This window comes from Podarcis tiliguerta, assembly GCF_965153285.1.
Source record: "Podarcis tiliguerta genome assembly, chromosome: 2".
NCBI lineage: Eukaryota > Metazoa > Chordata > Lepidosauria > Squamata > Lacertidae > Podarcis > Podarcis tiliguerta.
The window spans coordinates 55528649-55556322 of record NC_139535.1 but is presented as its reverse complement, the minus strand read 5'-3'; the positions used below and the strand labels follow the sequence as shown (position 1 = coordinate 55556322).

General features: G+C 48.4%; 2 protein-coding genes across 2 annotated transcripts; both read left to right on the top strand.

The window, feature by feature from the left end:
• The first annotated feature begins 9 nt into the window (after positions 1-9).
• On the top strand, positions 10-14002 carry DDX41 (DEAD-box helicase 41). Its single transcript, XM_083423138.1, has 17 exons — positions 10-1553; positions 1709-1822; positions 2440-2599; positions 2689-2763; positions 3034-3094; positions 4829-4965; positions 5697-5769; positions 7078-7231; positions 7396-7532; positions 8187-8349; positions 9465-9596; positions 9952-10023; positions 10265-10361; positions 11190-11339; positions 11632-11703; positions 12062-12172; positions 12670-14002. Exons 1-17 carry the CDS (start codon positions 1530-1532, stop codon positions 12804-12806), a joined length of 1869 nt encoding a protein of 622 aa, XP_083279264.1. The 5' UTR covers positions 10-1529; the 3' UTR covers positions 12807-14002.
• Positions 13559-24774, top strand: DOK3 (docking protein 3). Its single transcript, XM_083423264.1, has 5 exons — positions 13559-13693; positions 17114-17404; positions 18608-18701; positions 21387-21559; positions 23638-24774. The coding sequence occupies exons 1-5, from the start codon at positions 13637-13639 to the stop codon at positions 24457-24459; spliced, it is 1437 nt and encodes a 478-aa protein (XP_083279390.1). The 5' UTR covers positions 13559-13636; the 3' UTR covers positions 24460-24774.
• The last annotated feature ends 2900 nt before the right edge of the window (positions 24775-27674 follow it).

The following is a 27674-nucleotide window of genomic DNA, read 5'->3' as shown; positions in this document are numbered from 1 at the left end:
AAGACATCTCAATATTTTTTATTTGTGTGCTAACATATCATACAAGAACTTGTTTCAGTCTCATAAAATCAGGTGTTGAACACGAGAGAGCGGGGAAACTGATCTATTTGCTTCCCTGTTTAAATCTACAGCGATAATTTATTCAGTCCTCAGTTACACAGAATTGGACCATTTCTTTATTCTACTTCTTATCCTTTTGAAAATATTTTACGATATTTTAATGTAGATTAGAAACTCCATTCCATTTTGCACTGTTACTGCACAACTGTGCTTGAAAAAATCACCATCAGGAGATGTGATACCGGCCCTGGAATGCCTTTTTTTTTTTAATTAAAGCATTTTTATGCTGCTGTTTAGCTTAAAGGGACACCAGAGTAGCTTACAAAAATCAATGGTAAAAATATGTGACATAAACACCATGGAGATAAGGAAGTGGTAGTAAGTCAGCGGCGCAAACACCTTCACAGTAACAGCGATAAATACGATGGTACATGCTCAATGGAAAGAGAAGGCACTCTGCACACGCTTAAGAGCAAACGACATTCACAGGAAAGACGCGTTGCTCTGTCCAGCGTCAGCTCTCTAAGGCAATACCAGGACATGAAAACGGGCAGCTGCGTCTCAAAAACTACAGTCTAGTAATCTCCAACAATGGCTCCCCTAAAACGCTGTCGCGGTCTTGGTGTACTAACGGCACTGCGAACCTATGGGATAGGGTAAAAGTCCAAGTCGTTTTAGCAGGAATTTCACCGATAATCACCCAGAATAAACAATTTATTTGAGGGGCGATTGTATGGGGGGCGGGGGGAGATCCCAGTAACCCGAAATCCGAAATGAATACGATGAGAATTAAACGATCTCGTAAGGCGACTCCCACCCAAGTCAACCCCTCCTTCGACCCCCTTCCCAGCTGCTTCGACTCTGGTCCCTCCCTCCCATCACAATCCCCAAACATGCTTCGCGGCACGCTCCTCTGCTCGCCCCCGGCCAGTTCCAGGAAAGGCGGGCGACTCCTCGCTCAGCTTCCGTAGGAAACGGAAACGAAACGAGGAGGAGCATCAGCATCAGCAGCACCTTTCTCCTCCTCCTCCCGTTATGTACGGAGCACGTAAAGCTCGTGAGCATCCCTAGCGATGCTCTGCACGCCTCCTCCGAAGGAAGCCTCCCCGCTAACCCGGACGGAGCTTGTCCGCTGCTGGCGCGGTGGGCTTTGGGAACGCAGAAACACTGCCCCGCTCGTTTTCCCCACCAAACAAACGACCAAGCAGGGAAACCCGAGTCAGTTTTGTTTCATCAGGGACACCGTCGTCGCACCGCCCTGCGAGGCGCGGGCGTCTAGAGCGCCTTCCCCTGCCTAGTTTGTCCCTCGGCGCCTCCCGTCTTGCGCACGTCCTTCCCAAGGCCGTGCGGGGGTGCAGTTGCTTAGCGACGCAGGCCCTTGCGCGCACGTGTCCCTAGCGCCGGTTCCTATTGGCTCTGCGCGTGTTGTCGTGCGGGAAGAGTCGGCGTGAGGGGACTGCGCTGAGAACATGGAGGCCGGAAGCGGCAGGAAGGTAACGAAAAAAAGACTTGCGGCAGGTGCCTCCCCCCGCCCCCCCCCGAGACACCAAAGGCGGGGACCCCCCCCCTACGCCATCCCAAACCACCACCCCCCCGCGATGGGACGGGAGCTTCTGCTCTTCTGAGTCGGATCTCTTGATTCCCGCAGAGGCAGCGCGAAGCGGAGTCGGAGGCGTCGGGCCAGTCCAGCGGAGGAGAGGAGGACGCCGAAGACGACGACTATGTGCCCTACGTGCCCGTCAAGCAGCGCAAGCAGCAGATGGTAAAGAGGGACGGGGTCGGGGGAAGGAGGAAGAGAGAGAGGGTGTTACCCTCCACCCCCATTACCCATTGCCCGCCCGCCCGCTGCGCTCCTGTGCCCACCCGGCCTGCAGCCAGGTCATGCGCGCGGTTTACTGGAGAAGAAAGTCTCACTTGAGTTTGTTCGGGTAACTTTTAAGGATCGCAGGCTGAGCAGCTCCTCCCTGTGTCCCGTTTTCTGTTTTGACTGACCCCGATCTTCGAACTGGTCTCTTAACAGCTGGTTTCCAGAAATAAAGGAGGGATGCCACGGATCAGAAGCATCTTTGCTATGCAAAGGCTGGAATCTTACTGTTAATACTTATACTTATTTATTTGGGCAGTAGTCTTAAAATCCACATTCACAAGTCAGGGACCTCAAAATTAGCATGGAAATGGGTTATGAGTGGGAGATGTCTAGGTACGTGGGGTGGGGTGGGGTGGTCCACTTTTTAATTTTTTTCTTTACTGAGGATTGTAAGTCTTGAGGAGAGTTCTGAAGAGGATGTAAGAGGATTATATCTGAGGACTTGCAGCTAAGGCCTTGAATCCAATGGGTCATTCTAAGCTCCTAACTCTACCACTTTTCTATATATTCAGCTGCAAAAGTTGCTTCAGATGCGCCGCAAGGGGGCGTTGGAGGAGGAACAAAGGGACAGTGGCAGTGAATATCATGGTGACGAAGATGACATTCCTCTGGGTCCACAGTCCAACGTCAGCCTCCTTGACCAGCACCAACACCTCAAAGAGAAAGCAGAAGGTAGAGTCGGCATGTTCTGATGGATCTGTAGTTAGGGAGGGGATGCTAGACTAAAGGGATATAATTGACGACTTTGTTTTTCTTCCCAGCACGTAAAGAGTCGGCTAAAGAGAAGCAACTGAAGGAGGAAGAGAAGATCCTGGAGAGTGTGGCAGAAGGACGAGGTGAGTGCCAGGGAATATTTTCCCACTGATCTTTACAGTTCATTGATACTGGACAGAAGTGATGGTGATGTGGAGGAAGATTAAAGTGTTTCCCCTGGGAATCCACAGTTAACCCCATTGCCTCCCATCAGTTGCTGCAATCATAAATAAAGCCAATTTGACAGAGCAATCCCCTATAGATCCTTTTCTTTGCTCTCCATTTTGCTCTGATGATGAGACCACCTCGTCCTTGACTTTGGGCTTACTCGTTGTTTTCTTTCTCTCATGCAGCTCTGATGTCTGTGAAGGAAATGGCAAAGGGCATTACATATGATGATCCCATTAAAACCAGGTATGTTTTGCAGGCCATTCGTACAATTTAAATGATGCTGTGGGTAATATTAGACCCTTCCGGAAACATGTGATCTTGCTAGGATTTTCAAGAAAGGTATCAAGATGTGGAGTCACTTGTTTGCTGGGAAGCACTACCAAGGGTATTTATTATTATTATTTTATTCAATTTATTTACCGCCCTTTATTGAAAGACTTCAGAGCAGTGTACAACATTAATGTCCTCCAAATGTTTTTGGACGACAACTACCATCCTTGACCACTGGCCATGGTGGCTGAGACAGATGGCAATTGTAGTCCAATGTGCTGCCCTCCATATGTTGTTGGACTGTCTACATTGCAGATATTGGTGTTGGTGTGCAATTTTTTAAACTTTGTTCAACTGGGAGTAGCTCTTGACTGTTACACCACTCATAACATAGACTGCAGCAGACATGATATTCACACTGAAGGAGAAAGTAGAGGCTAAGACAAGCAATTGCTGTCTGAAAAGCTAGGGACAGGGAAACCTCTGGTTTGCCATATGTTGTTGCACTCCAACTCCCATTTTCCCTGGCCATCGGCCACACTAGGTGGAGCTGCTAGGAGTAATGATATTTGGAGGCCCACAGGTTCTCCTGCACTAAATAAGCCTCTGAAGCATGTTGCTTTCGAACAACTTAATATTTGCTTCACAATATGATTGCATTTGTAATAGGATAATAAGAATAGGAAAAAAACTCCTTTCTATTCCCTGAAAGACTCAAAAGCAGGTTCACTTCATAGCTCTGAGCATGAGGAAGAATGAAAAATAAATGGCAATAAATTGTCACTGCATTCCAGATCTTGCAGCAATAACTTTAAAAAAATTATCCGAGAAAGGCCAAGTCAGGTCTAAAATGATATTAAGTAAGGGAAGATGCAACTAGGGGGAACTGCTGATTGGAGGATTTTACATTCTGATCATAGAAGGGAAAACACTCATATCCTAGTTTTTGTCAGCGCTGCATTGATATATTTTATTTGCCATCTGGAGGCTGGCATTTCCAGAAAGGCTAACTTTCTAGTGTTGAAAGTAAATAGGTATTGTCTAGGAATACCTATTTACTTTGTAGCTGTTTTATATTCTAGAAACAAAGGAACTAGACACACACACACACACACACACACACATATATATAAGAAAAGGTATGAATTTGCACTGTGTGCAGTCCTTCCCATTACAAGTAGAATATGAAGTGGCTAAGATTTTCTGAAGGGAAAGGGGCTTAGCTTCTGCATTTATATTAGAAAGTTACAAGGTGCAAGAATCATTACTTTAAAAAGGCTGTGAGTCTTTCATACTGCTTGAGCAGCTGATCTATATTTTGTTACATTGACGTGGATAAGTATTCAAACAATGTCCAGCCTCGAGTAAAATGAGACACTTTTGACAATGTAAAAATCAATAAATAATGCCACTGCTTCTCTGGGTAGCACGTCTTGTACTTTATTTTGTAACTGCCAAGCAGGAAGGCAGATTCATTCTGGAGCTGAGCTGTGCTAATGGACTTATTAATTTCCTCCTTTGTGAAAAGCCCATGCAGTCTCAGTACTGTTGTCAGAATCACGATCACTTTTTGGAAAGTCCTGTTGAGGGTTCAGCACAGACATAGTTATCTCTGGCTGTATTTTATTTATTATTCCATTTCAGTATGAGTGCCCTGCATCTTGTATTCTTGTTCCCTGCTGAAATTTCAGTGTGTTCTTTCGCCAGCTGGAAGGCTCCTCGGTACATCCTCACTATGTCAGAGGCCCGACACGACCGTGTGCGTAAGAAGTATCATATCCTCGTGGAGGGGGAAGGCATTCCACCACCTATCAAAAGCTTCAAAGAGATGAAGTTCCCACCAGGTAAGTGACTAAGGTGGTGATTGAAAAAACAAGGAAACCGTTTCTGAGGAGCATAGTTTCACATGGGGGAGTTAAAAGGATTGACCGTCCTTTGAATTTAGTGGTCAGGGCTCTGAGCTGTCCCGCTGATCTCTTTACCCAGCTGAGATATTCTAAGGCAAGGATGGGGAGCCTGTTACCCTTTTGATGTTTCCCACCAGCAACACTTACCTTGGTCTGTAGTGAGGGATGCTGGGAGTTTTAGACTTCTGCAGTACCACAGGTTCCCCATCCCTACTCTTAAGGGCCGCTTCTCATGCTACCTTTTATTCTTGGATGCACAAAGCAAAATCCAAAATATGCTCATGTCATTTCAAAAATTCATGATAAAGGCAGGCATATACTTGCATTTGGCCAGAAGGATCTACTAATATGTGCACGTAATTTACATTTGACACTATCTGTGTGAATGTATGTTCTGAGATACATAGGTAATAAAAGTAAGCATCACATTCTTGTTCTACAGGTATGATAGGAGATATTTCTGTTTTCTTGTCATCCTGGATAGCTCATTTGGTTAGAATGTGGTGCTGATAATGCCAAGGTTGCAGGTTCTCTCCCTGTATTCCCATACATATTCCTGTTGCATATTCCAGCATTGCAGGGGGTTAGACGAGATGATCCTCAGGGTCCCTTCCAACTCTACAATTCTATGTTTCCTTAGCTTAACATGTGTCCAATTCTTTCTACAGGAATCCTGCGAGGTCTGAAGAAGAAGGGGATCCAGCAACCAACTCCCATCCAGATACAGGGTATTCCCACCATGTGAGTGTTGCTGGAGGTGTTTAAGCAGAAGCTTGATTTGCATCCGTCAGGGGTTCTCTTGTTGGCGCCTGCTGTGTAGAGATCTTTCATGGTGCGGCGGTTGGAGTGGCTGACCTTCAAGGTCCCTACCAACTCTATGATTCTAGATTTGCACAGTATTTTGGGTGCATATTTTCAGTTTTATGGGAATTTGCTATGTACTGAGCAGTAGTGACTGGTACCCATTGGGACTGGCAGGGCGGAAGGAAAGGAAGTCCGTGTCACCAGAGTCAATGACAGGCAGAGCCAACACATTTCTAGGTCTGCCCCCCGTCTCCGTTCTCAGATATATAAGGGCAACACTGAGACTGTCAAAGGCACTGCCCAGCCAAGGAATCCACACAGCAGATAATTAACTCTTTATTGTCAAAGATAGCACTTGCAGTCGCTTCTACAGCTCTGGATATCTACACACACCAGTCTAATAACTAGGCAACTATTCCCTGGTCCACGCAGTTGCAGCAACAGGGGGCCACTCCCTCTACCAGTTTATGCAACTTCGCCTGACAGAGGCTGCATACACACAGCCTGAGACTGTGCTTGGGTGGAAACTTCCCCTGCTCATCCCTTTTCAATCCCCTCCTGGTTCTGGGAGACAGTGGTGCAGGGGAGGGTGGGGGAAGCACCTGGTCCCTCACTTGCCTAACCTGCCTCTTCCTCCTCATCTCCAGACCCACCCTGTGCTCCACCCTCCAGCTCTGAAGCTTTCCCTGTTTCCGATTCTTGCCTTCTGGCTGGTACAAGTCCCCACAAACCACTGCTCCCCTCTCCCAAGTCAGACTCCAGCCCCTCTGCTCTGGTGCACACTTGTCAGCAGCCTGCCAGTCCTTGACAGACACTAAGGAGGGAGGGAGCTGAGTGCCGCTGCCCCTCCCTGAGCAGCTTATATGTAAAAAGGTGGGTTGGTGGGGCAATGCCCCGTTTGCCCTAATAGACAATCTACTGATACTGAGGAATGTACGTCCTGAGTAAAAGCTGGTACCGAGGACCATAGTTGTTCATACATTTCCAGCCTTTTTTTCTTACCATGAAGGCTAGAAATATGCTTTCTCTCAAACAAAGGCTGTACGTCTTTGTGTGTTGTCATAGTTCATAGCCACTGAGTTCCCTTCTGGATGGATGCACTATTTAGGCACCTAAAAAGCAGCAGTTTGTAGCCTGCAGTGATGGAGACTCTCCTCCACACCCATCCCATTTCCTTCCTACTGTAGCCCTAACTCCTTCCAGCCCAAACAGGTCCCATTAACTTGCTCCTTTCTGCCCCCATAGCCTTTCCGGCAGAGACATGATTGGCATTGCGTTCACCGGCTCTGGCAAGACCCTTGTGTTCACTCTCCCTGTTATCATGTTCTGCCTGGAGCAGGAGAAGAGGCTGCCGTTTTCCAAGAGAGAAGGACCATACGGGCTTATCATCTGCCCCTCAGTAAGTCTCCTGTCACCCACTTAACTGGCCTTGTTCACTTGCTTGGATATTGGGGGCAGAGGGGAGCGGAAGTGTGTAATGGTTGTAGCAAGAGAGAGAGAGGTGCAAATAGGAAGCACCTGGGGACTGTTAGCTGCTGGCTAATAGGACTTTGGTTTCTGCAGAGGGAATTGGCTCGCCAAACCCATGGTATCCTTGAGTACTACTGCCGCCTGCTGCATGAGGATGGGATGCCTGCCCTGCGCTGTGCCCTTTGCATTGGAGGCATGTCTGTCAAGGAGCAAATGGAGACCATCAAACAGTAAGGCCAACATTGGGGCCAAATAAAGGAGCACTAGAATTGCAGCTAATGCATGTGTCTGTAAAAAAAAACAAAGCAGGGCCTCCCCGCTCTTGTCAGTCACCTATATTTTATCCCAGCCTTCTCCAGCCAGGTATCCTATGGATGTTTTGGACCACAACTTCCAGCATCCCTGACCATTAGCTGGGGGTGATGGGAGTTGTCGTCCAAAACATCTGGAGGCAAAAAGGTTGAGGAAGGCAGGTTTATTCCAATCCGTTTGGTATTCGCTGCTGCTAATTTCAGGACTTTGTTGTTCCATCTTTATTTTAGTCACTAACACTTTAAAAAAACCCTTTTAAAAAACAAAATTGCTCCGACAACCAAATTGACTATGAATGCACAACAAACACACATATCTGACTTGCTCTGCTTTGCTGCCTTCCTGTTTCTCTTGATAAAGCAGTGAGTCCGGCATTCAGGCCCTGCTCAGTCTAACCAGTCCTTAAGGTATTTTGAAGTGCTGGGCTTGCAGAGGGAAGGGTTCAAAAGAGTGGAGGGAACGGGACATTGGTCCTTGAAAGGGGAATAGCCATACTCCTACTCCTGAACTCCAAGTTCATGCGGATGCTACCAGAAGAGGGCCTTCTGCAGCTCTGACTCCTCTTCCCATAGTGGTGTGCACATGATGGTGGCAACTCCAGGCCGGCTGATGGATCTCTTGCAGAAGAAGATGGTTAGCTTGGACGTCTGTCGCTACTTGGCACTGGATGAAGCAGACAGGATGATTGACATGGGCTTCGAGGGAGACATCCGCACCATCTTTTCCTACTTCAAGGTACCGGGCGAGACAGGCTGTGCTTCTGCCTTTCTCTAATTGAATTGGACAGTTGTGTATTACCCTGCTCCTGGACTCGTGTGCTTTCTGTTGCCAGAGGCATGGTTGGTGTGCTCTCAGGTAGCACTCCACTAGTTTACTTGAATTTTCCTCCTTGCTTTGGGCACTGCTGCTTCTGGCAGCAGCAGTGTTCTCCCTGTCAAGATGAAAACACGCAGACTGTTGCTGGGGAGAAGACTTAACTGAGCTGGGTGGCTTGGAAAGAATAACAAAGAAGAGCATGCCTTTGCCTCTTCCTTGATGCAAATTAGCCGCAATTTGGCCTTGTACCTGGAATTGAGGGTGGGGTGGAAGACTTTGAGGTTAGATTTGTGATTTCTAGTCAGGTTTGAGGCCTGGCAAGTTTCTCCTTTGTAGAAATTACCTGCTGTGCAGAGAGCAGCATATGCCCAAATAAACACGTAGGAGTTCACAGTAGGTTATCTTTTGAATCCCTCTTTTCTCATCCAAATTCAGCCTGTTACTTGTTGCAGTGCAATTGGTTGGACTGATTATATTCAGGACTGTGTATACTCTGCTGCAAAGTGGCACACCCCTTCTATGTCAAGGAAAGCTGGATCCTGTGATCGCTATACATAACATAAATGGAGCAGAGTTTGCATATATTATTTTTGCATAATTTATTATACTTCTGCTGATTATGGGAAGGGGCAAGAAGCTATGCAAGACACTAAAGCCCCTCTTTTGACCACTAGAAATTCTCCTGTCCTGTCCTTCCCTTCTTACCCTTGCCCTCTAGCTTCTGAGAGTTTGCCAACCATTGCCTTTGCCTTTCATGTCTGCCTCTGCAGCCCATAAGGGCTAGAAACTTGCCTTTAGAAATGAAAGCTGAGATTCTTAGCTATTTTTTTTGCTCAGTACAAAGCAAGGTCCATATTGAGAATTACATATGTGAATAAGATAGTCCCGCCATCTTACCTTATGCACACAATTTCATTGACCCATTTTTAGTGATCCTAGAGATTGCTTGGAAGTGGGATTCTGGGAGGTGTAGCATAATAAAAAGGGATGTCCCTAGTTGCCCATTTCCCTATCATGACTTTTTCCTGCCTTAGGGCCAGCGACAGACCCTTCTCTTCAGCGCCACCATGCCCAAGAAGATCCAGAACTTTGCCAAGAGTGCCCTTGTGAAGCCCATCACTATCAACGTGGGACGTGCAGGAGCTGCCAGCTTGGATGTTATTCAGGTGCAGTACGGCTCAGAGAGCCTGTCACATCACTCTTTCTGTCCCACCGTAAAGGGAGTACAAATGATGATTTTACTACAGCTCTCTTAAAAGAAGTGTTTAACATTCTCACCTAATTTGTGTGTATTTCTTGCAATGTTATTCAGCAGGTTAGCCTGAGAGGTGATAACCTGGCTGAAATAATGCACTGAGCTTTACAGCTGCCTATGAATTTTAACCTGTGTGTTTTCTGTGTCCAAACACAACACGACACTAGTTCATCTGAGCCCTGATCAGTTGGTCTGTAGCTTCTGCCTTTTCTCACACTGAAAATACTGGCACCGTGTGACCTTTGCCATTTTTCTCTTGTATCTAGGAAGTAGAGTATGTAAAGGAGGAAGCCAAGATGGTCTATCTGCTTGAGTGTCTACAGAAGACACCACCACCTGTGAGTACTTATGCTCAGTCCTGAGTCTGAGTCTCAGTGCTAGTTGCATTAAAGGCAGCATCTGATTTTATTCTGAAGCAGGAAATTCTAGAGAAGCAACCAAGGGCCGTTCCAGAATTTTGTGGGGCATCCTGGTTCTGGAACCAAGGGTGGGAGCCTTGCCTTAGGTGGAGGGAGTGAATCGTGTTCTTTGAGAGCCCCCCTTATAGCTTGGCACTTTTGCTCTTTTGTGTCTGTGCAGGTTCTTATTTTTGCTGAGAAGAAAGCAGATGTAGATGCAATCCACGAATACTTGCTACTCAAGGGTGTAGAGGCTGTGGCCATACATGGTGGGAAAGGTCAGTAAGTGTCTTGATTCAAACCTGCTCTTTATCCAAGGGCAGCACGTCCAGGCCGCAGATTTGTAGTCATCTGCTAAGACAGTAGAAGGAATTGAGAATATAACAGAACTATTGGCTTGCCGTGCTTACGCTTTTTTACGTCTGCCTTCCCCTTTCATTAATATATGGAACTGGTCAGTTGAGTGGAAATGTGCCCAATTTCAAACAGACCAAAAGTCTGTGGAGTTTGCTTCCATTGGGTGTGAAGTGTCAAAAGATCTAGAACAGGCACTCAGAACAAGGCCAGAGATACTTATCAGCCCTTTAAAGGTCCTCTGTACTCACAGAAATCATTAAACAACCTTTGGAGCTAGGAAGCTGATGCTTCTAGACAGTGCAGCGTTGGATGAGTAATATGAGAACAGATACAGAATTGAATGTATTGGTGAAAACCTGTGGGCATTGCTGCTGAACATCTCTCCCTTCCAGTGTAGCATATATTAACACTGTTAAATTTGGGACAAACCCCTTCTTTTGTTTTATTTTTAAACCCACTAAGGAGAAGCCTTCCTGGGGAAACAGCCCCCCCATATCAGCCAGCTTCACGAGTTCCCGCCCTGTCCCTTTCTTGCACATTACAGCTGTCACTCCGAGAGATGAGTGGCTTGTGGAGCTGTTCACTCTGGCACTTCATAGATATGTCTGTGGGGACAATGGTCCTTTTGTCATGGGACTGTGAATAATTCTCGGTAGAGTATTTGAATGGAAACTCTTGTTGTCTTTGGGTTATGGGTGAATGGAAATCTCGCTATTGCTGCCTCTAACACCCTCCGTTTCATCTTGCAGACCAAGAGGAACGGACAAAGGCCATTGAGGCCTTCCGGGATGGCAAGAAAGATGTCCTTGTCGCCACTGACGTTGCGTCCAAAGGCTTGGATTTCCCAGCCATCCAGCATGTCATCAACTATGACATGCCCGAGGAGATAGAAAACTATGGTACGAGGAGGCAGGCTTGGGATGGCTTTGGCTACCTGGTTGCATCTGTTCATATCCTAGTGAAGAGCTTCTCCTGAGAAGGAGCTCAGGCATGTGGGGAAACCCTTGTAGGTGAACAAAACATAAACAGGTTAGATTTGGCTGACTGTTCTGTACATAGGCTGTGCGTGAGTCCTTGAATGTGCTTGGATAAATCAAGATTGATGCCCCATAGAGAACAGAAATCAAAAAGAGCTAAAAGCTTCTCTCTTAGCTGACTTACACGTTAATATATATGTATGTATTTTTCCAGTTCATCGAATTGGACGTACAGGTCGCTCGGGGAATACTGGCATTGCCACCACCTTCATCAACAAAGCCTGTGGTGAGGAATTGAGAGGGGCTGCTATTGGCGGGTAGGGGTGGGAGGTAGATTACATGGGGGTGTAAAGGGGGTGGAGCTGAGGAGCTGGGTCAGCAGGCCTGAGTCCTAGTAACATAAAGACTTACTGAAGAGCCAGCCAGAGCCATGCTTCCTTGTGAGTCACTGCTGAAAATAGAATCCTCCAGGGAGCCAAGACATCACGGGTGGGTGGTTTGGGTCTATTGCGAGTGCCTGCCTTATGGAGACAGCTAGTCACTTCTGCGTGGGCAATCTCCTTTGGCTTCCTGGAATTGAAATCTGTTGCGCTTTCCCAGAGAAGCCGGCCTGTGTCCATTCTAACTTGCTTCTCTGTCCCCAGACGAGTCTGTGCTCATGGACCTGAAGGCGCTGCTGCTGGAGGCCAAGCAGAAGGTGCCACCTGTGCTGCAGGTGTTGCATTGTGGCGACGAATCCATGCTGGATATTGGAGGTAAGCAAATGGGACAAGAGGCAACCATCCTGTCTGAGGCTGTAGAGTCGGTGGGGTTGACTTCACCGGAGAAACAGCTCAGCTATAGCCAGATTGGAGCAATAGTCTCCTGAAAATAAATCAGGTCATGGTTCTTCAAAAGAAGTCCTTATCTGGCCATTAGCCTCAAAAAGGAGAAGATCAAAGTACCAAACAATAGAACCAGACCATGGACAGGCCTATCCGTTCTTTGTAACGAAAAGCAAAAGGTTCGAAATCAAGTTCCAGGCAACCTGTGATTCTGCAGGTGGTGCTGCACTCCTGGTCCCATTACCTCTGACCATTGGCCATGCTGGCTGGGGCTTATGGGTGTTGGAGTCCAACAGCACCTGAAGAACCACAGGTTCCATGGCCCTGGCTGCAACTGAACCTGAGAGTGTTGCTTAGGTCTTTCTGTCTTTCCCCGCTTTTGTGCCCCCATGGAGCTCTGGCTAACGCTGTCCTTTTTTCTCTTCCAGGAGAGAGGGGCTGTGCTTTCTGTGGGGGCTTGGGCCACCGCATCACAGACTGCCCCAAGCTGGAAGCCATGCAGACCAAGCAAGTCAGCAACATTGGGCGCAAGGACTACCTGGCACACAGCTCCATGGACTTCTAGAGATCCTGCCATTGGGCCCAGCAAAGAAATGGACTTTGCTGCTGCTGCTGCTGCTGCTTTGGAAGGGCAGCTCTGCTCAAATCCCGCTCTAGCATACTGTTGCCATCTGGAGTGGGGAAAAGGCATCACAGTGGACTTTGTGCATTTGGGAAGCCTAGTGCTTCTTTGTCACTGTGGCAGTTGCTGATCCTGCCGTGGGATGAAATGGGAGATGCATATAATAGGATGACTTGTGCTTGTTTGGTGCAGGAGTTTGGTTTGGGCACTGCAGGATGGGAATAGATAGGAGGCGTGTCCTCTCTGTTTTAAGCAGGCTCGACACTTTTTTTCTTGAAAGCAGCAGGGCAGTGGTGCAATAGGCCATTGCGTCAGTAACTACGGTTAGGCTGTGTTGGGCAAGCGCTGTTGTGCTTGGCAAGTCCTGTGCTGCTCCATTCCCCAGCTCCGGTAGTGGTTTCCGAGACATTCTGCGCCCCCTCTCAGAGAGGGACGTTCAGCCTTCTCTGTGTGACCCCACCTGTCTGTCCCCAGCCACGTCATGTGCCTCTGGCTCGCCCACTGCAGTTACCCTGCAGCTGCCGGAAGAGAAAGCTGTTAGCCCACCAACGCTCATCAAGTCAGAAGTCCCCTGGGAGAGCCTGTGTCTCCTGGGACGGCTCTGCCTGTTGCAGCTCCCTATGTGCATGTAGGCCCCAAAGAGGAAGTTAGCAGGCAGAGGAAGTTGCCAGCGCTATCATACATACTGACTCATCCCTGTGGCAGCCACAACGGCTTGCGGAGCCTGTAGACTGCCTCGCTCCTCACTGGGCTGCCCCTTCGGAGCCTGCCCCATGGAGTGTCCCGTGAAAGATGGGATCCTATACATCCAGCACCCCAAATTTGGGAAGGTAAATGGGTGTGTGGGTGTGTGTGTGTGATTTGGTGGGTGGCGTGTCTGGCCCCAGGGAGCCTTTTCTGTATGGGTGGGTGGGTTCAGTGGGAATTTTGGGTCTTGTCAAATGCAGGGGAGCATTTTCCCTAGCTTTTCCTTCTTTAGGACCTGAGATTACATCCTCTGTAGTGCAAGAGTGTGCGTGCAGGAGCTGCCATTGCTCGGTGTCTTTCCCACCTTCTGCTTTGTCATGTTACTGTATTGTGAATTTACAGCCAAACTGAATGTAAATAAACTCAATAACAAATTAAAATTCTATATGAAATAAGGGGTGTACCTGAAGCAAGGTGTGTGGGAGAGAGAGGTGGGGAGAGAGACACAGAGAGAGCACATAAAATAAGCAGGATTGGCCTGAAACCACCACTGAGCATGAGTGTGCAGGGGTGGTCCTATGGGGTTCTGCCTTTTAAAAGTGGGGGGCCCCAGTGCCTGGTTTTTCTCTTGCTGCAGGAGGTTTCTAGAGAACTGGCCGCTTGTACTTTGGCCCATTTATAGTTTGTTGTCAAGGGACTTGCTTGACCAAGGCAGCCATGGTGCTGTGTCCTATCTCTTGGGGTTGGGGATTGACCTGGATCTATCTATCTCTTTCTTTCTTTCTTTCTTTCTTTCTTTCTTTCTTTCTTTCTTTCTTTCTTTCTTTCTGATCAAGTATCATGTTGCAGGTGTTAGTGAACTCAGCTGAAGCCTCAGGCTCCCCTGTGGTGGCATTGGCTGTGGTGCCAGAGCCCCCTTGGTGCCTGCCCATGTGCAGCGGATATGGCAAGGTGGATGAAAGAAATGGCTCAGTGGTTCTCTCATTTTCGGTCACCTGCCTTTTTAACGTCCAGGGCTAGCAAATGACACCACCCACACCGAAAGGCAGTCACAATTAGATATTTTTGCATTTCTTGGAGTTGTTCAAAAAGTATTTCTTAACATTTCCTCTGTAAGTAGGTCAATATTCTCCCCACACTCCCTCCCCCCAATAACTCCTGAGGCCACACAACAAGCTAAGGTTTGAAATGAGGCCTTTTCGACTCTCGGCTTATGCTCTTAATCACTGGTCTACATCCATTGCACATTGTTAAGAAACTTTTGTCGCAAAAGTGGCTATATTGCTTTGTGGCAAATGGCTACTGGCAAAGCGAGACTGAAAATGTCTGCAGCTGATATATGCTAAGGTCTTAAGGGTTCAGGCAGCATTGCTGACCTGCTATCTTGTTCTTATTACTCAGCAAACTTGACTTTACGGAAGTAGCCATAGTTACTCCCCATGGGCACTGGGAAGGTATCCTCCTTCCCCCTGTCTAAAATGAACACTCTAGGGTAGAGGGAAGAGAGAAACAGCCCTGTGGGTGTCTTCCATATTTGGTGCTGACGTCCTTCTTAGTCCTCCTTGTCACAAGTGTAGATTGGGAGATAGAGCTTCGCCCGCTGATAATACCAGGCCTGCCTTGTATTCTAGTGTACAGGTGAAAACTCCCTTCTTCTCCTGGCAATTAAGACTCTGTACTAACCAACCACTTTAAATAACAAACAAGCCCAACCGACCACCATCCAAACCCTGCAATGTCATCACCAGAGGCACATAAACTTTGGCTGAGCTTGGGAGCCAAGCCAACCATTGTTTCTAGCCACCGCTAGATTGACTTTCCTACTACTTGCTCCACAGAGACAAAGTGTACCTGCTACCCAGTAAGGGGGTTTAACAGAGGAGGAGTGCTGTGCATGTGTGCCCCCATGCTTGGCTGCTTGCAATAACACCTCCAATCGGGTGCTAGGACACACATCTTTAAAAAAAGATGTTTTGGCATCTCTCCATGGCTTAGATTTATTTATTTACTGTTAGACCAAAGTGGAGTTTTTTTCTCATGGGCCAGCCAGGTTGACATATCTGTTCTCCACCAGCAACTTGGTGGCTACATTGGTAGACCTCAAGCTGGCATGCCATTTGTGCACTGGGAAGATTTGGTGCTTCCACTTGTCCTGCTGCGGAGTCCCAATCATGAAAGAAATTGGACTGTTTTGAAAAGGAAGAGAAAGGGGGGTGGGGAAGGCGGAGCCTGGTGTTAGGTGAGCTGGAAGAGAAAAGGGCCACTATACCAACTGTGACTGATTTGACAGCTACAGCTATTCCTGGACTGGGAAAGCCTTGCCACAGTGGTTCATGCGCTAGTTACTTCTAGACTGGATTGTGCTCTATGTGGTTCTTCCCTCCCGTTGGATCCAGAAGCTGCAGCACCATATAACACCTGTGCTCAGAGATCTGCTGTGGTTGCTGATTTGCTGCTGGGCCAGGTTCAAAGTGTTACTGTTTACCTACAAGATCACCTTACCCCACACGTGCCCACTTGACCGCTTTAATTGGCAGAATCAGCACTATTGCAGGTGCCACATAATGCCTGTTCCACATATGTAAGAATTTGATCATTTCAGGTGGGAGCGCCTACACTTTAGATCGCCCTGCTGCCTTCACTACTCTTTTCAGTATCTGTTATTGATTAGACAAACCTGCCCAGATGCTTCGAAAGTGGACATCATTTGTTTTAGCGTTTTCACTTCTTTTATGTTTTAAAGTAGGATTGTGAATTTTCCCGATTTTACTCTTTTATCTTTTGTAAACTCCTTTGAGGGTGTTGTTGTTTTTACAATCAAAGCAGTGTATACATTTTAGGAAATAATATAAAAATAAATATTATAGACCACAGCCCTGAAACCACTACTGGCTGTCAGCTTTACACATGTCTTTGGGGCTTCTGAGGCTTCCGCCAAGACACTTCACACACATTTCCAGGCTTTCTTTTATTTCCATGAGGTTTAGAAACTTGCTTTTAAAAAAATAAATTATGATTTCAGCAGCTGGCTGCAGGAGGAGGAGATGCTAAATTCCTGCACAGTAAGCCCACAACCTACACACGTTTAACTTGTATGTGTTCAGCTTTACGCACTTGGCAAAAATAAATAAAAATGGTTGGGGCACCCAGGGAAAAATGACTTTGGCAGTCTCACCTCCCATTGTACCAATGTGTTTTGACTATACACAACTTTTGGCTTTCGGCACAATCCCCTGTGTAAATTGAGGGCTTACGGTATTTACACAGCAATCCCACTAATGCTTGCAGTGCATGCAGATTTGTGGCTCTATGCATTCAATTGCCTAAGAGAGGTAATCGCCAAAGAATTCTTCGTAACCTCTGATTCCGTATACTGTACTTCCACCTGCTCTTGGCAAGGACTCTACAGGACAATAAATCCCCAGAGAGGATCACATTTCTGCTTGGGTAACGCGCCTGTTAAAGAGGCCTTTTCCTCTTCGTGTGGATTTCCTAGTGCAGACTGTTGTTAACCGGTGCCTGTCCCTGATTGTGTGCTGTCACCCCTTGCCCCCTGCTCACAGAAGGTCTGGCGGAAAGTGTGGGCCCAGCTCTTCGCCGACAGCCCTTCTGGCATCGCACGGCTCGAGTACTTCGAAGGGCGTGAAGGGGCCGCAGCAGAGAAGGCCACCCTGAGGAAGGGCGAGCGGAAGGTGATCCGCCTCTCAGACTGCGTCTCGGTGGAGCGGGCAGGCGAGCACAGCTCTCCCAAGGACACCACAGCCTTCTTCCTGAGCATGATGGAGCGCAACTGCTTGCTGGCAGCGGATCAAGCAGATGAGTGGATCGAATGTATCTGCCAGCTGGCTTTTCAGGTATTGACCTCTTCATATCTTCAATGGGAAGGCCCTGTGTCTCGCTGAACCACAGGGAGATTCCTCCTGGCCACAAGTCAGATGAGTGGAATCTCAGAGGGGAGCCAAGCTGCTTCCTCTAGAGGTGGCTTGCAGTTGCAAGTTTCTGGCCCTCAGCGAGGGTTGGACTTTATGACCTCCCAAGTCCTTTTTGACCTGCATTCCATTGACTGAAGAGGTCCTAAATTTGACTGCTATGGTGGCTGATGTTCCCTGCCCAGTTGCTTTAATGATAAGTGCTTTTAATTGTGTCTTTTTTTTTTGGTTAGGTTCTGAATACAAGGGTTTATATATTCTTGCAAAAAAAATATCTTTAGGTTTATTCTGGGAATGTAGATGGGGATGAAGCTCTGGAAATTCTGGGCATGGCCTCTGGGTCTGAAATCTCCCTTGACGTGATGTATTGCAGCCTATTCTCAACCCATGTTATTCAAAACATTGTCTCGGTGATTTTAATGGGGCATACATTCAAGAAAGAATGCATAAGAATTTAACCTTCTAGGACACTCCTATCTATATTTACTTGAATATACGGTGTTCAGTGAGGCTCACTCCCACATAGGTATACACAGAATTGCTGCCTTAATGCGCAAATAATTTGCGCAATCTCTGTTTTCAATAAATTCTTGGTCATTCCTGTTCGTTGCCACTTAAAAAGAAGAAAATAGCAGCCTAGTTTCCAAGGATGTTAGATGAGGAAGATAATAAGTTTGTGATGTTCTTTATGCAGGCAGAGTGCTCTGTTAATGATGGTGGGGCTTTAGTAATGGTGAAACTGAGATTGAGCGAGAAAAATAATGGCTCATGGGGAAATCGTATTTATGCAGAGCTGGCAACTAAGCTCTTTGCAAAGTAAACAGATCCTTGGTGAGACACAAGGAGAAGAGAAAGGGAAAGTATTAGAGTTGAATGGGAGGATCCGTGTTTTTAGTTGCTCATAAGAACAGTAAGGTGTGGAACAGCTAAAGGGATGTTTCTGGCCCGTAAGAATGGACCAAGGGTTGATGGGCACATGGTTGAAATTGTCTTTGTGTTCAGGTTGAGGTTCAAAGGGAATAATCCAAATGTTGGAACAAGTCACCCTGTCTTTCTCTGTTTCTGTGATGGTTTTCATCTGAGAAATGCTCTCCTTGCTTCATTTCCCCTTTGCTGTGCTGCACACAGAGGATGCCTGCTCCCTCATCCGGCTCAGTTGGAAACACACCCAGCCCACAGCCCCTCATGGAGGAGAACACCATCTACTCATCCTGGCAAGAGAGTATGTGCCTAAGGGGCAGGGTGGGGGGTGAAGGACCTGGAACAAAACACCAGTTTCTTGTACTACCAAGTGGCAGCTGATGGAAGGAGAGGCCTTCTGGGGAATTCAAGCTTGTAAGGAGCTTTGGTGCAGCTGCAGGTGCTATAAGGTGGTGGCAGTGGGGAACATGCAACCCTCTTCTTGCTCCCTACTCCCATCAACCCCATTCAGCATGGAGGACCACAGATTTCCCATCCCTGCTGCACAGGCCCCAGTCCTCTGCTCAAGGTTGACCTACAGCCTTTCTCAAACTTGGGTTCCTGGATGTTGTTGGACTACAACTCCCATTATCCCTAGCTCCCAGGAAAAGTGGTCAGGGGCGATGGGAGTTGTAGTCCAACAACATCCTGGAACCCATGTTTGCGAAAGGCTAGGACATTTGTGAAAACCCAAACAGCCAACCCCCATGCTGGCAAAAATGTGATAAGGTAAATTGGAGGTGAGGAACCTATTTCAGCCTGAAGGCCAGATTTGAACTTAATCAACTGTCCGGAGGCCGTATTCCAATGGTGGATGGGGGCAAAAGTGGATGGAGCAAAACAACACAAGAAAAATTCCTCTGTTAGCACCTCCCCCTGCCCGCCCCCACCTTGTCACCTGACACACAGGCAACAGCACCCACACATGCATACATACATGCATGCATGTGGTCACATATACATGCACTTTCACACATCAGACATACTGGCACACAGGCATGTGTTTACATGTGCACACACACTCAGTATTTTTCCAGCCAGTGCTCTCTGCCTCGGCACTAGGGTGGCTGGAAAGATCCACCTGCCTGCTCTTTAGATAGGATCTCTCAATCTTGACCTTAGCTCCTTAGCGCTAGGATGGGAGAATGAGAGTATAAGGCAGCATTTCTTCCCACCCCCCCCCTCCAGCACGGCAGGTGGAAACGCTGCCTTTTGCTCTTATCTCTCATCTAAGTGCGGTGGCGTTCAGCACTAACACTGGAGATAAAGGGATCCCTCTGCCTGCTCTTCAAGCGCTTCTCACCAATCTATTCAGTTCATCTATTTTATTTAACAAACTCTATATACCCCTAAGTGACTTACAAAACATAATGATTAGATTCTGATCCTTAGAACGTGATAGATGTGCTGATTGAGCCAGTAGTCACGCTAAGTTGACTAATAGTAAAAGCCAGAAAATGATGAAATGACGTGAGATGAATGGGAGATGAGAAGGGCTTGTTGGGACAGGCCTGGTGGGATAGAATAGACCCACAAGCTGAAGGTTCTCCACTGTAGAGCTGAATCATTGATAACGTGCCTCCCTTTACTGGGTACCCCCCCCCCCAAATCTGCCAACTGGAGGTATGGCTGCCAAGCCCCACCCGGAAAGTGAATCCATAGCTGAGCTGAAAAGATTTGAAACCAGGGGTCCAAAGTTCAACACTCTAATAACTGGAGTCACCCAGCTCTTTTGAGCTGACAGCTTTACCCCACTGTTCTTCAAGAGCGTCATGTGCAGTGCTCGCTTTGGCAGCACATATACTAAAAAATTGGAACGATACAGAGAAGATTAGCATGGCCCTTCACAAGGATGACACACAAATTCGGGAAGTGTTTAATAATAATAATAATAATAATAATAATAATAATAATGGAGTGTCATGTGTCCCTTTCAATGATATCGGCATTAGAAACAAAGGACCCTCCAAAACAGGGACAATTAGAGGCAAAGTGTTCTTGACAAGAAGCGTAAAACAAACAGCTTTGTGTGCTCCTATTATTAGATAGGAGTTTCTCCTTAGCTGTTCCCACACTGTTCTGTGCCCCAGTGACTCTATATTTACTGAGGCAGATGGGCAAGCTAAAAAAGGAGTCTCATTTTGGAAGGATGTAAATTCACAAACACCAGTGGATATTATGATGGGGGAATATATGTCTGAAGGGAACAGAGCAGTTCTGAAACAAAGTACCTGCTCCAACCATTGTGCACTCCACAAGGCAGTTAGGAGAGCATGGGAGGAGGAGGGGAAGCAAAGCAGTCCCCAAAATGTCTTCAACCATAAAAAAAAATATGAGTCAGGCTCTTTAGATAGAAGCACAACAAAAACATAGGGTCCTCTTCAGATTTCTGAATCCCTTTCCCACCAGAGTTCCACTTGCTCCTCCCCTATCAGCTTGCTCCTCCCCCTTGAGCAGAATACAGTTTTCAAAGTAAGCTAACACATGTGCCCAGCTACTTAATCTTATTTTTGCAACCTCCACTCATTTTGTGCAGTTTTGGTTACAGTCGTACCTTGGAAGTCGAACGGAATCCGTTCCGGAAGTCCATTCAACTTCCAAAATGTTCGGAAATGAAGCCATGGCTTCTGATTGGCTGCAGGAAACTCCTGCAGCCAGTCGGAAGCCGCGGAACCCTCCAGACGTTTGGGTTCCAAAGAACGTTTGCAAACCTGAACACTCACTTCCGGGTTTGCGGGGTTGTTCGACTTGCAAGGGGGTTCGACTTCCAAGGTACGAATGTACTCTGGGGGTGTGCAGTTTTGATAAGTTTTTGTTTGCTTATTTTTTTAAAAAAGTGCGCTCGCAGAGTGTAGTCAGAGCCATGGCGGGGTTGGGAGGAATTAAAACTAAGAGCACGCATGGCTTTTGAGGGATTTGTTAACTTTTTGCAATGCCTTCTCAACAGCCTGCGAGTTCCCCGTGTCAGTTTTCCCGACAGAGGCATCTGCAAGGTGTCACTTGAAAGGGAACTACCTGATGACGACTCTACCTGAGCACCTGGTGCTGAAGGACATGCACTCCGGGCAAGCCCTCTATACCTGGCCTTATGCCTTCCTCCGAAGATTTGGCCAGGAAAAGGTATGTTGTGTCTGTTTCCTCCTCCAGTGGCCCAGAAAACACCCATCCTCTACTGACTACCCTCAGGAATAGCATCAAAGGCAGGGAACATCCTGCCTTGTCCTGCAGCTTGAGGACAGGGAGTACCCTCATTCCCAGTGGGCTGTGTTAGCAGGCCCTGGTCACACCTTCAGCCCACAGGATGATTTCAAAATAAGCGGACCTGGGACGTGGGTGGCGCTGTGGGTTAAACCACAGAGCCTAGGACTTGCCAATCAGAAGTTCGGCGGTTCAAATCCCCGCGACGGGGTGAGCTCCCGTTGCTCGGTCCCTGCTCCTGCCAACCTAGCAGTTCGAAAGCACATCAAGGTGCAAGTAGATAAATAGGTACCGCTCCGGCGGGAACGTAAACAGTGTTTCCGTGCCTTCTTTGGTTCGCCAGAAGCAGCTTAGGCATGCTGGCCACATGACCTGGAAGCTGTATGCCGGCTCTCTCGGCCAATAAAGTGAGATGAGCACCACAATCCCAGAGTCGGTCACAACTGGACCTAATGGTCAGGGGTCCCTTTACCTTTACAGGGATAGCAGATAAGTCTACATCACACTTCAGGTGATGCTTCTTGTAGTGTGTTGCTGCTGTTCTGGGAATAGCAGTATCTTTAGTAAATTCACACCTACCCTTTTCTGCCTTGGTGCATTGGGCTAGGAGTTGAAATGCTCACCCTCCCATTATTTCACCATTCACTTGAACACGTAAAAAAATTGTTCATCCACTCTTCTGATTTGACAATCCTGGAGGCTGGTATATTTCCTCCCGCTGCCCCACCCACCTTCTTAGTTTGCTGCCTGCTCCTGGGACTTTTTAAACCCATCCAGATTAGACTCAGTTAGAGCTATTTCATATGCAGGGACCATAGATCAGCTGCTGAAAGCGTGCTGCACATCCTTTGCATGCCGAAGGCCCCAGATTCTATCCCTGGCATCTCCAGTTAAAAGAAACAGGTAGAAGGCAATGGGGAAGAGTCTCTGTCTGAGAGCTGTGGCAAGCTAACTGGGCAATCCTGGGCTAGATGGAGAAAATATCGTCCAAACAAGTGGAACTTTTGCTGCTGGATGCCAAAGACGAGATGACAGCCTTCCATTCCATGCACAGAAGCTACCTGGGCTGACAGCCTAGTCTTGGCATTGGCAATGGCACAGCACCCTCTACCACTCCTGGGGGCAGCAGGCTATCCTGGCAGGCAGGAGGGGGTCGAGTGCAGGGCAGCCTATCTTAAGGGACTTGGAGGAATGATGGTGGCTTGCTGCCCTGCCCCCAGTGGTGAATGGTGCCCCTTTGCGACTGGTTGGGAGGAAGGCAGGGAGACCAGCAGCAGGTGGCGCCAGAGCCAATGACCAGGCAGAGCCACCTGTGACAGGTTGTAAGAAAGAAGGCAGGTTGGGGTTGGCTGAGGGCAGGCTGAGTTTGGTGGGACAGGGCTTCCTTTGCCATGAATGGACCAGCCTGTGTTGCCTGCCCTCCCCCAGCATCTGCCCCCCTGCTTGGCCCTAATGGTAGGGCTGCTGCCCTTGAGTCTGGCCCAATATAAGGCCTCTTCCAGGGTAAATCTCTGCCATGTCCAGCTAAAAGGATTTTGGGTGGCATAGCAAGAGGAAATGTCTGGCTGAGATGCCGCAGAGCCACTGCCCATCATAATCCTGGGCTAAAAGGTCCCATTGACTTAAATCAGCAACTTCTATCTAGTCTGTTTTTCTTGGATCTGTCTCCAATGAGGCTCAGCATCAGTAGACAACTACGGGCTGATCCACACCATACATGAAAAGCGCATCCAGTGTGTGTTCAAAGTGCATGGCTTTCCCCAAAAAGGAACCCTGGGAAACGGTAGTTTGTTGAGGCTGCTGGGCACTGTAGAACTACAGTTCCCAGGGTTCTTTGGAGTTCCTTAAATGTTTGTTGGGTGTGCTTTAAATTTTTGGTGCTGCTCTGATTTGCTTTGCCTTAGATGCTGCAGGGGAAAGTTGAGCAGAGATCTCAATGATGGCCAAGTATGAGAATCACCTTAAGAAAGCACCTTTGTGTTCCCCCACTCTCTCCCCAGACGGTGTTCTCCTTTGAGGCGGGGCGCCGCTGTGACTCCGGAGAGGGCCTCTTTATCTTTAACACCGTACGGGCTGCGGAGATCTGCCGAGCTGTCTCGGCCTCCATAGACCGCCAGAAAGCCACTCTTCTGGAGAGAGACAAGAAAGCCGGCATCTCCCCAGCCCAGGACTGTGTGCAGAAAGCAGGGGGCTGGTCCTGGCCCACCAGCCCGGAGAGCCCGGAGGGAGTGCAGCCGCTGTACGAAAGAACGCCAAAGGGAAGTGTGGACATGGGGTACTCGGCAGCGCCTCCTGGTGGCAGCCGCTCCATTTCCCCAGAGTTCAAGGCTTCCGACTCGCCCATCATCTACGCTTCCATTGGCAAGAGCTTCCCTCTCCCGTTCCAGCCCTCGGGCAAGGCAGAGGCAGAACCCAACGCGGGAAGAGAGCAGGGCTCGGACCACCTCTATGAGAATCTGCGCAGTCTAGAGCAGCAGGCCCTCTGCGCGGAGCCTCTGAGCCTCGGCTACAGAGACTCCCCTGAGGGCAGCGGCAGCAATGGGGGGTCGCCGATCTACGACAACAGCCCTGTAGTGGCAAGGCGCTCCAACAGTAACCCTGGCTTCAATCCCAGCGCTGTGGGGGCTGACCCTACCCCAGACAGCCAGTGCCCTCCTCCCTTGCTGGATTGCCAGGGGCCCGACAGCGGAGGTGAGGGCCGGGCCAGGGCCAAGGCCAGAGGGGCTGGGGCCTTCAAGCACAAGCTGGTCACTATGTTGAGCCGGGATGGAGGAGCCAACAAAGCAGCCGGCAAGAACGCAGGCTCAATGGACAAAGCGTGATGGATCCCTCCAGCTGCCTGGGGTTTGGGGAGCCCCTTCCGCCAATTTAATCTCCTATTCCTCCTCTGCCTCCTCCTTATCAAGACTTTGGCAGGCGGGATCTATGTGACCTCAAGACGCAGCTTCTCAAATCGTTAGATAGTGACACGGTGGAGGCAAGGCTGGTTAGATGCCCTCAGCTCCATCGTGTCAGCCTTGGTTCCTCAGGTGAAGCATGTCTAGCTTGGGAACAAGGGGATCTGAGGGACCAGGCGGGTGAGGTGTACATTTTGGGTTTTCTTTTTCCCTTTGTGTCTCAATAAATAAATAAAACAACGTTTCTTGGGTTATCAGGTCCCTCTGTTGATGCGGATTCTGCTTGGCTCTTTGTCTCTTTGCTCTTTTGCTTTTGAGACCACCTGTCACTGCTGCACTTCCCAGGGAGGGATCTTCTCATGGAAACCCCCTGGGAACTTGTTGATGTTATGAGGGCGAGCCTCACTCGGTGGTGAAGGGCATTCTTGCTTGGCAAGTGCTAAATCCCTGGGATCTCTGGATGCAGGGCTGGGGAAAGCATCCATGTGACATCTTGGAGAACCCATGCCAGTCAACACAGTATCACATAGCCCTCAACTGTCCTGAAAAAACTGGGACATCCCACCACCTAGGAGCGTGGCAGCCATTTTGGGCGTCACTATCTCACCCTGAAAAAAGTGCTTTTTGGGGGCCGTGACCTTGCACGAGTCACATGACTCATGCAGTAGTGCAGCCCCGGAAGATGGTGTCCTAGATTTCTGTCATGACGCCTTGGAGGGTATGGTATCAGACTCCCTAGATAGCCCATGGCCTGACCTAAGGCACCTTCCTCTGTTCTTATCCATTTAGTATCCTAGCACCGTCCTTTTATTGAAGTGATGGGGAATCTTTAGCCCTCTTGGACTCCATCAGTCCCACCAAGCATAGCCAATGACAAGTTGTTGTAGTCCAACAACATATCAAAGGCCATAGGTTCCTCTTTTCGCCTTTAAAAGCCTCAGTGCCTAGGGCTTGCCGATCGAAAGGTTTGAATCCCCGTGGCGGGGTGCGCTCCCGTTGTTCGGTCCCAGCGCCTGCCAACCTAGCAGTTCGAAAGCACCCCCAGGTGCAAGTAGATAAATAGGGACCGCTTACTAGCGAGAAGGTAAATGGCGTTCCGTGTGCTGCGCTGGCTCGCCAGATGCAGCTTGTCACGCTGGCCACGTGACCCGGAAGTGTCTCCGGACAGCGCTGGCCCCCGGCCTCTTGAGTGAGATGGGCGCACAACCCTAGAGTCTGTCAAGACTGGCCCGTACGGGCAGGGGTACCTTTACCTTTTTATAGTATGATGAGCTTCAAGTAATTGCTCTATTCTTGCACTAGAGGGCAATATGCCCTTTGCATGTAACTGAGCTCCAGCTTGCTCCATGTCAGCCCCATGGAGACAAAGATGGACCCTGTGTGGCTTTCATGTTCTGCTGACCAGTCAGTTGTGAATGGAACGTGTGCTATTGTGAGGAGAGTTTTCTTTTAAATTATGTCTTGGAGTGGCCATTTCCTATTGTAAAGAGTAAATTCCTGAGTTGGAATAATGGGGTGACCCTCAACAGACCTCTAGATTCCAACCTCCCTTTTCCTTCTAATCTCTTCTTCATTTATTTCTCTAGTGTTTCTGGGCATTAAGTTGCCTGGAGTATGAATTCAGCAGTACTTAAGAGTACCAAGAGCTTTTGCTGTCTGGAACAAGAACCCCCCCTGGCCCACCAGTCCAAATTGCATGTAACAGTACAGAAGACAACTGTTCTGGCATTTTCTTTCACTATGTATATGCCACACATATAAAGCACATTGCCTCATCCCACCCTAAAAGAGATTCTGGGAACTGTAGTTGGTTAAAGGTGCTGGGAATTGCAGCTCTACGAGGAGTAAACTGCAGTCCCCAGGATTCTCTTGTGTGTGTGAGTGCTTTAAATGGTGTGTATGCAGCCAGCTACACACCAGAGGGCAGCAGGTGAGCTTAGAGGCTGTGGTGCAGATCAGATGGTGGCACACCCCTTTCTGTCTGCTCCGCGGGCCCTCCGCACCCGCCGCCTGAGGCAGTTGTCTCACTCTACCTAATGGTAGAGCCAGCCCTGAGAAGAGCAACAGTTGTCATCAGTGGGCTCCAAAAGTCACGACCTGGAAAGGGTAGCATTAGGTCTGTCACCACATTCTGTGTGGAGTGCAGCCCCAAATATATATGAGGAGGAGCTGGTACAGCACCGTGCTGGTGAGTAATAGCTGAAGGAAAGTTCATGTAAAATAAGAGAGGGGACTGTGGCATTCTGAAACATGGGCCAAATCTTAAAATGCAAGTCAGGGCAGAGCAGCTTTCCAATGAGATGAGGGAAGTGTGTGTGTCTCTTTCACAGCGAGGCAGCTCTGTTGTTAAGAGGCTGCGTTGCACACGCAGAGAGTGGAAGAGGGATTTCCCTTTGGCGCCATCTGAGGATAATAACGGAGCCACTTCCTGCTCTGCTTTGCTAAGCAAATCCAGATGTGGGCCTTCTGAATAGAAGCAGCAGGCAGCTTGCTGTAAACAACTCCAGGCCTCAATCAAAAGGATGGCGGCAGCCGCTGCTCTGCCAGCGCAGTAGCCTAACCCTGTGGTTCAAGAGGAAGCTCTGCCTGAAGAACCCACCACAAGACAGATCAGACAATGCCAAGCTCCTTATGAATGCATTTGTGTGAGGTAGGAGGGTGAGGGTCACAAATATCTATTACTTTGGTGTGATTTGGGGGCAGGTAGCAATGGATCCCAGTTGCTTTAGGCTCTCTGAACTCAGATCCAGCAGTTCAATCCAAGACTGGCGGTGCGAGGAGGGAGGGCGGGGAGAGAGAAAGTTTTATTAGCAGGATGGTTTTCATTTGGGTAGCTCTGAAGCGTAAAATGAAGGCAGGGCCATATGGCTGTTGCAGTGCCAGTTTATGTCCAGCAGAGGGAGTCAGATTATCAGATTCCTCCGCTGGTACTTAATTGGACTTTAAGCAGAAGGAAAGTAGGCGGCATCCATTAACTGCTTGCATTTTGGGGTAGCATTTTTCAAGGATGTAAATAAATCCAGGTTTCCAGTAGCATCTTTTTTAAAAATGGGTTTGCTGACCAGCACCTAAGTGGGTGCTGTAGAGGGCAGAAAGAGGGTTTCTTCTGCTCTGTGTTTAGGTCACTTTCTCGTAATCAT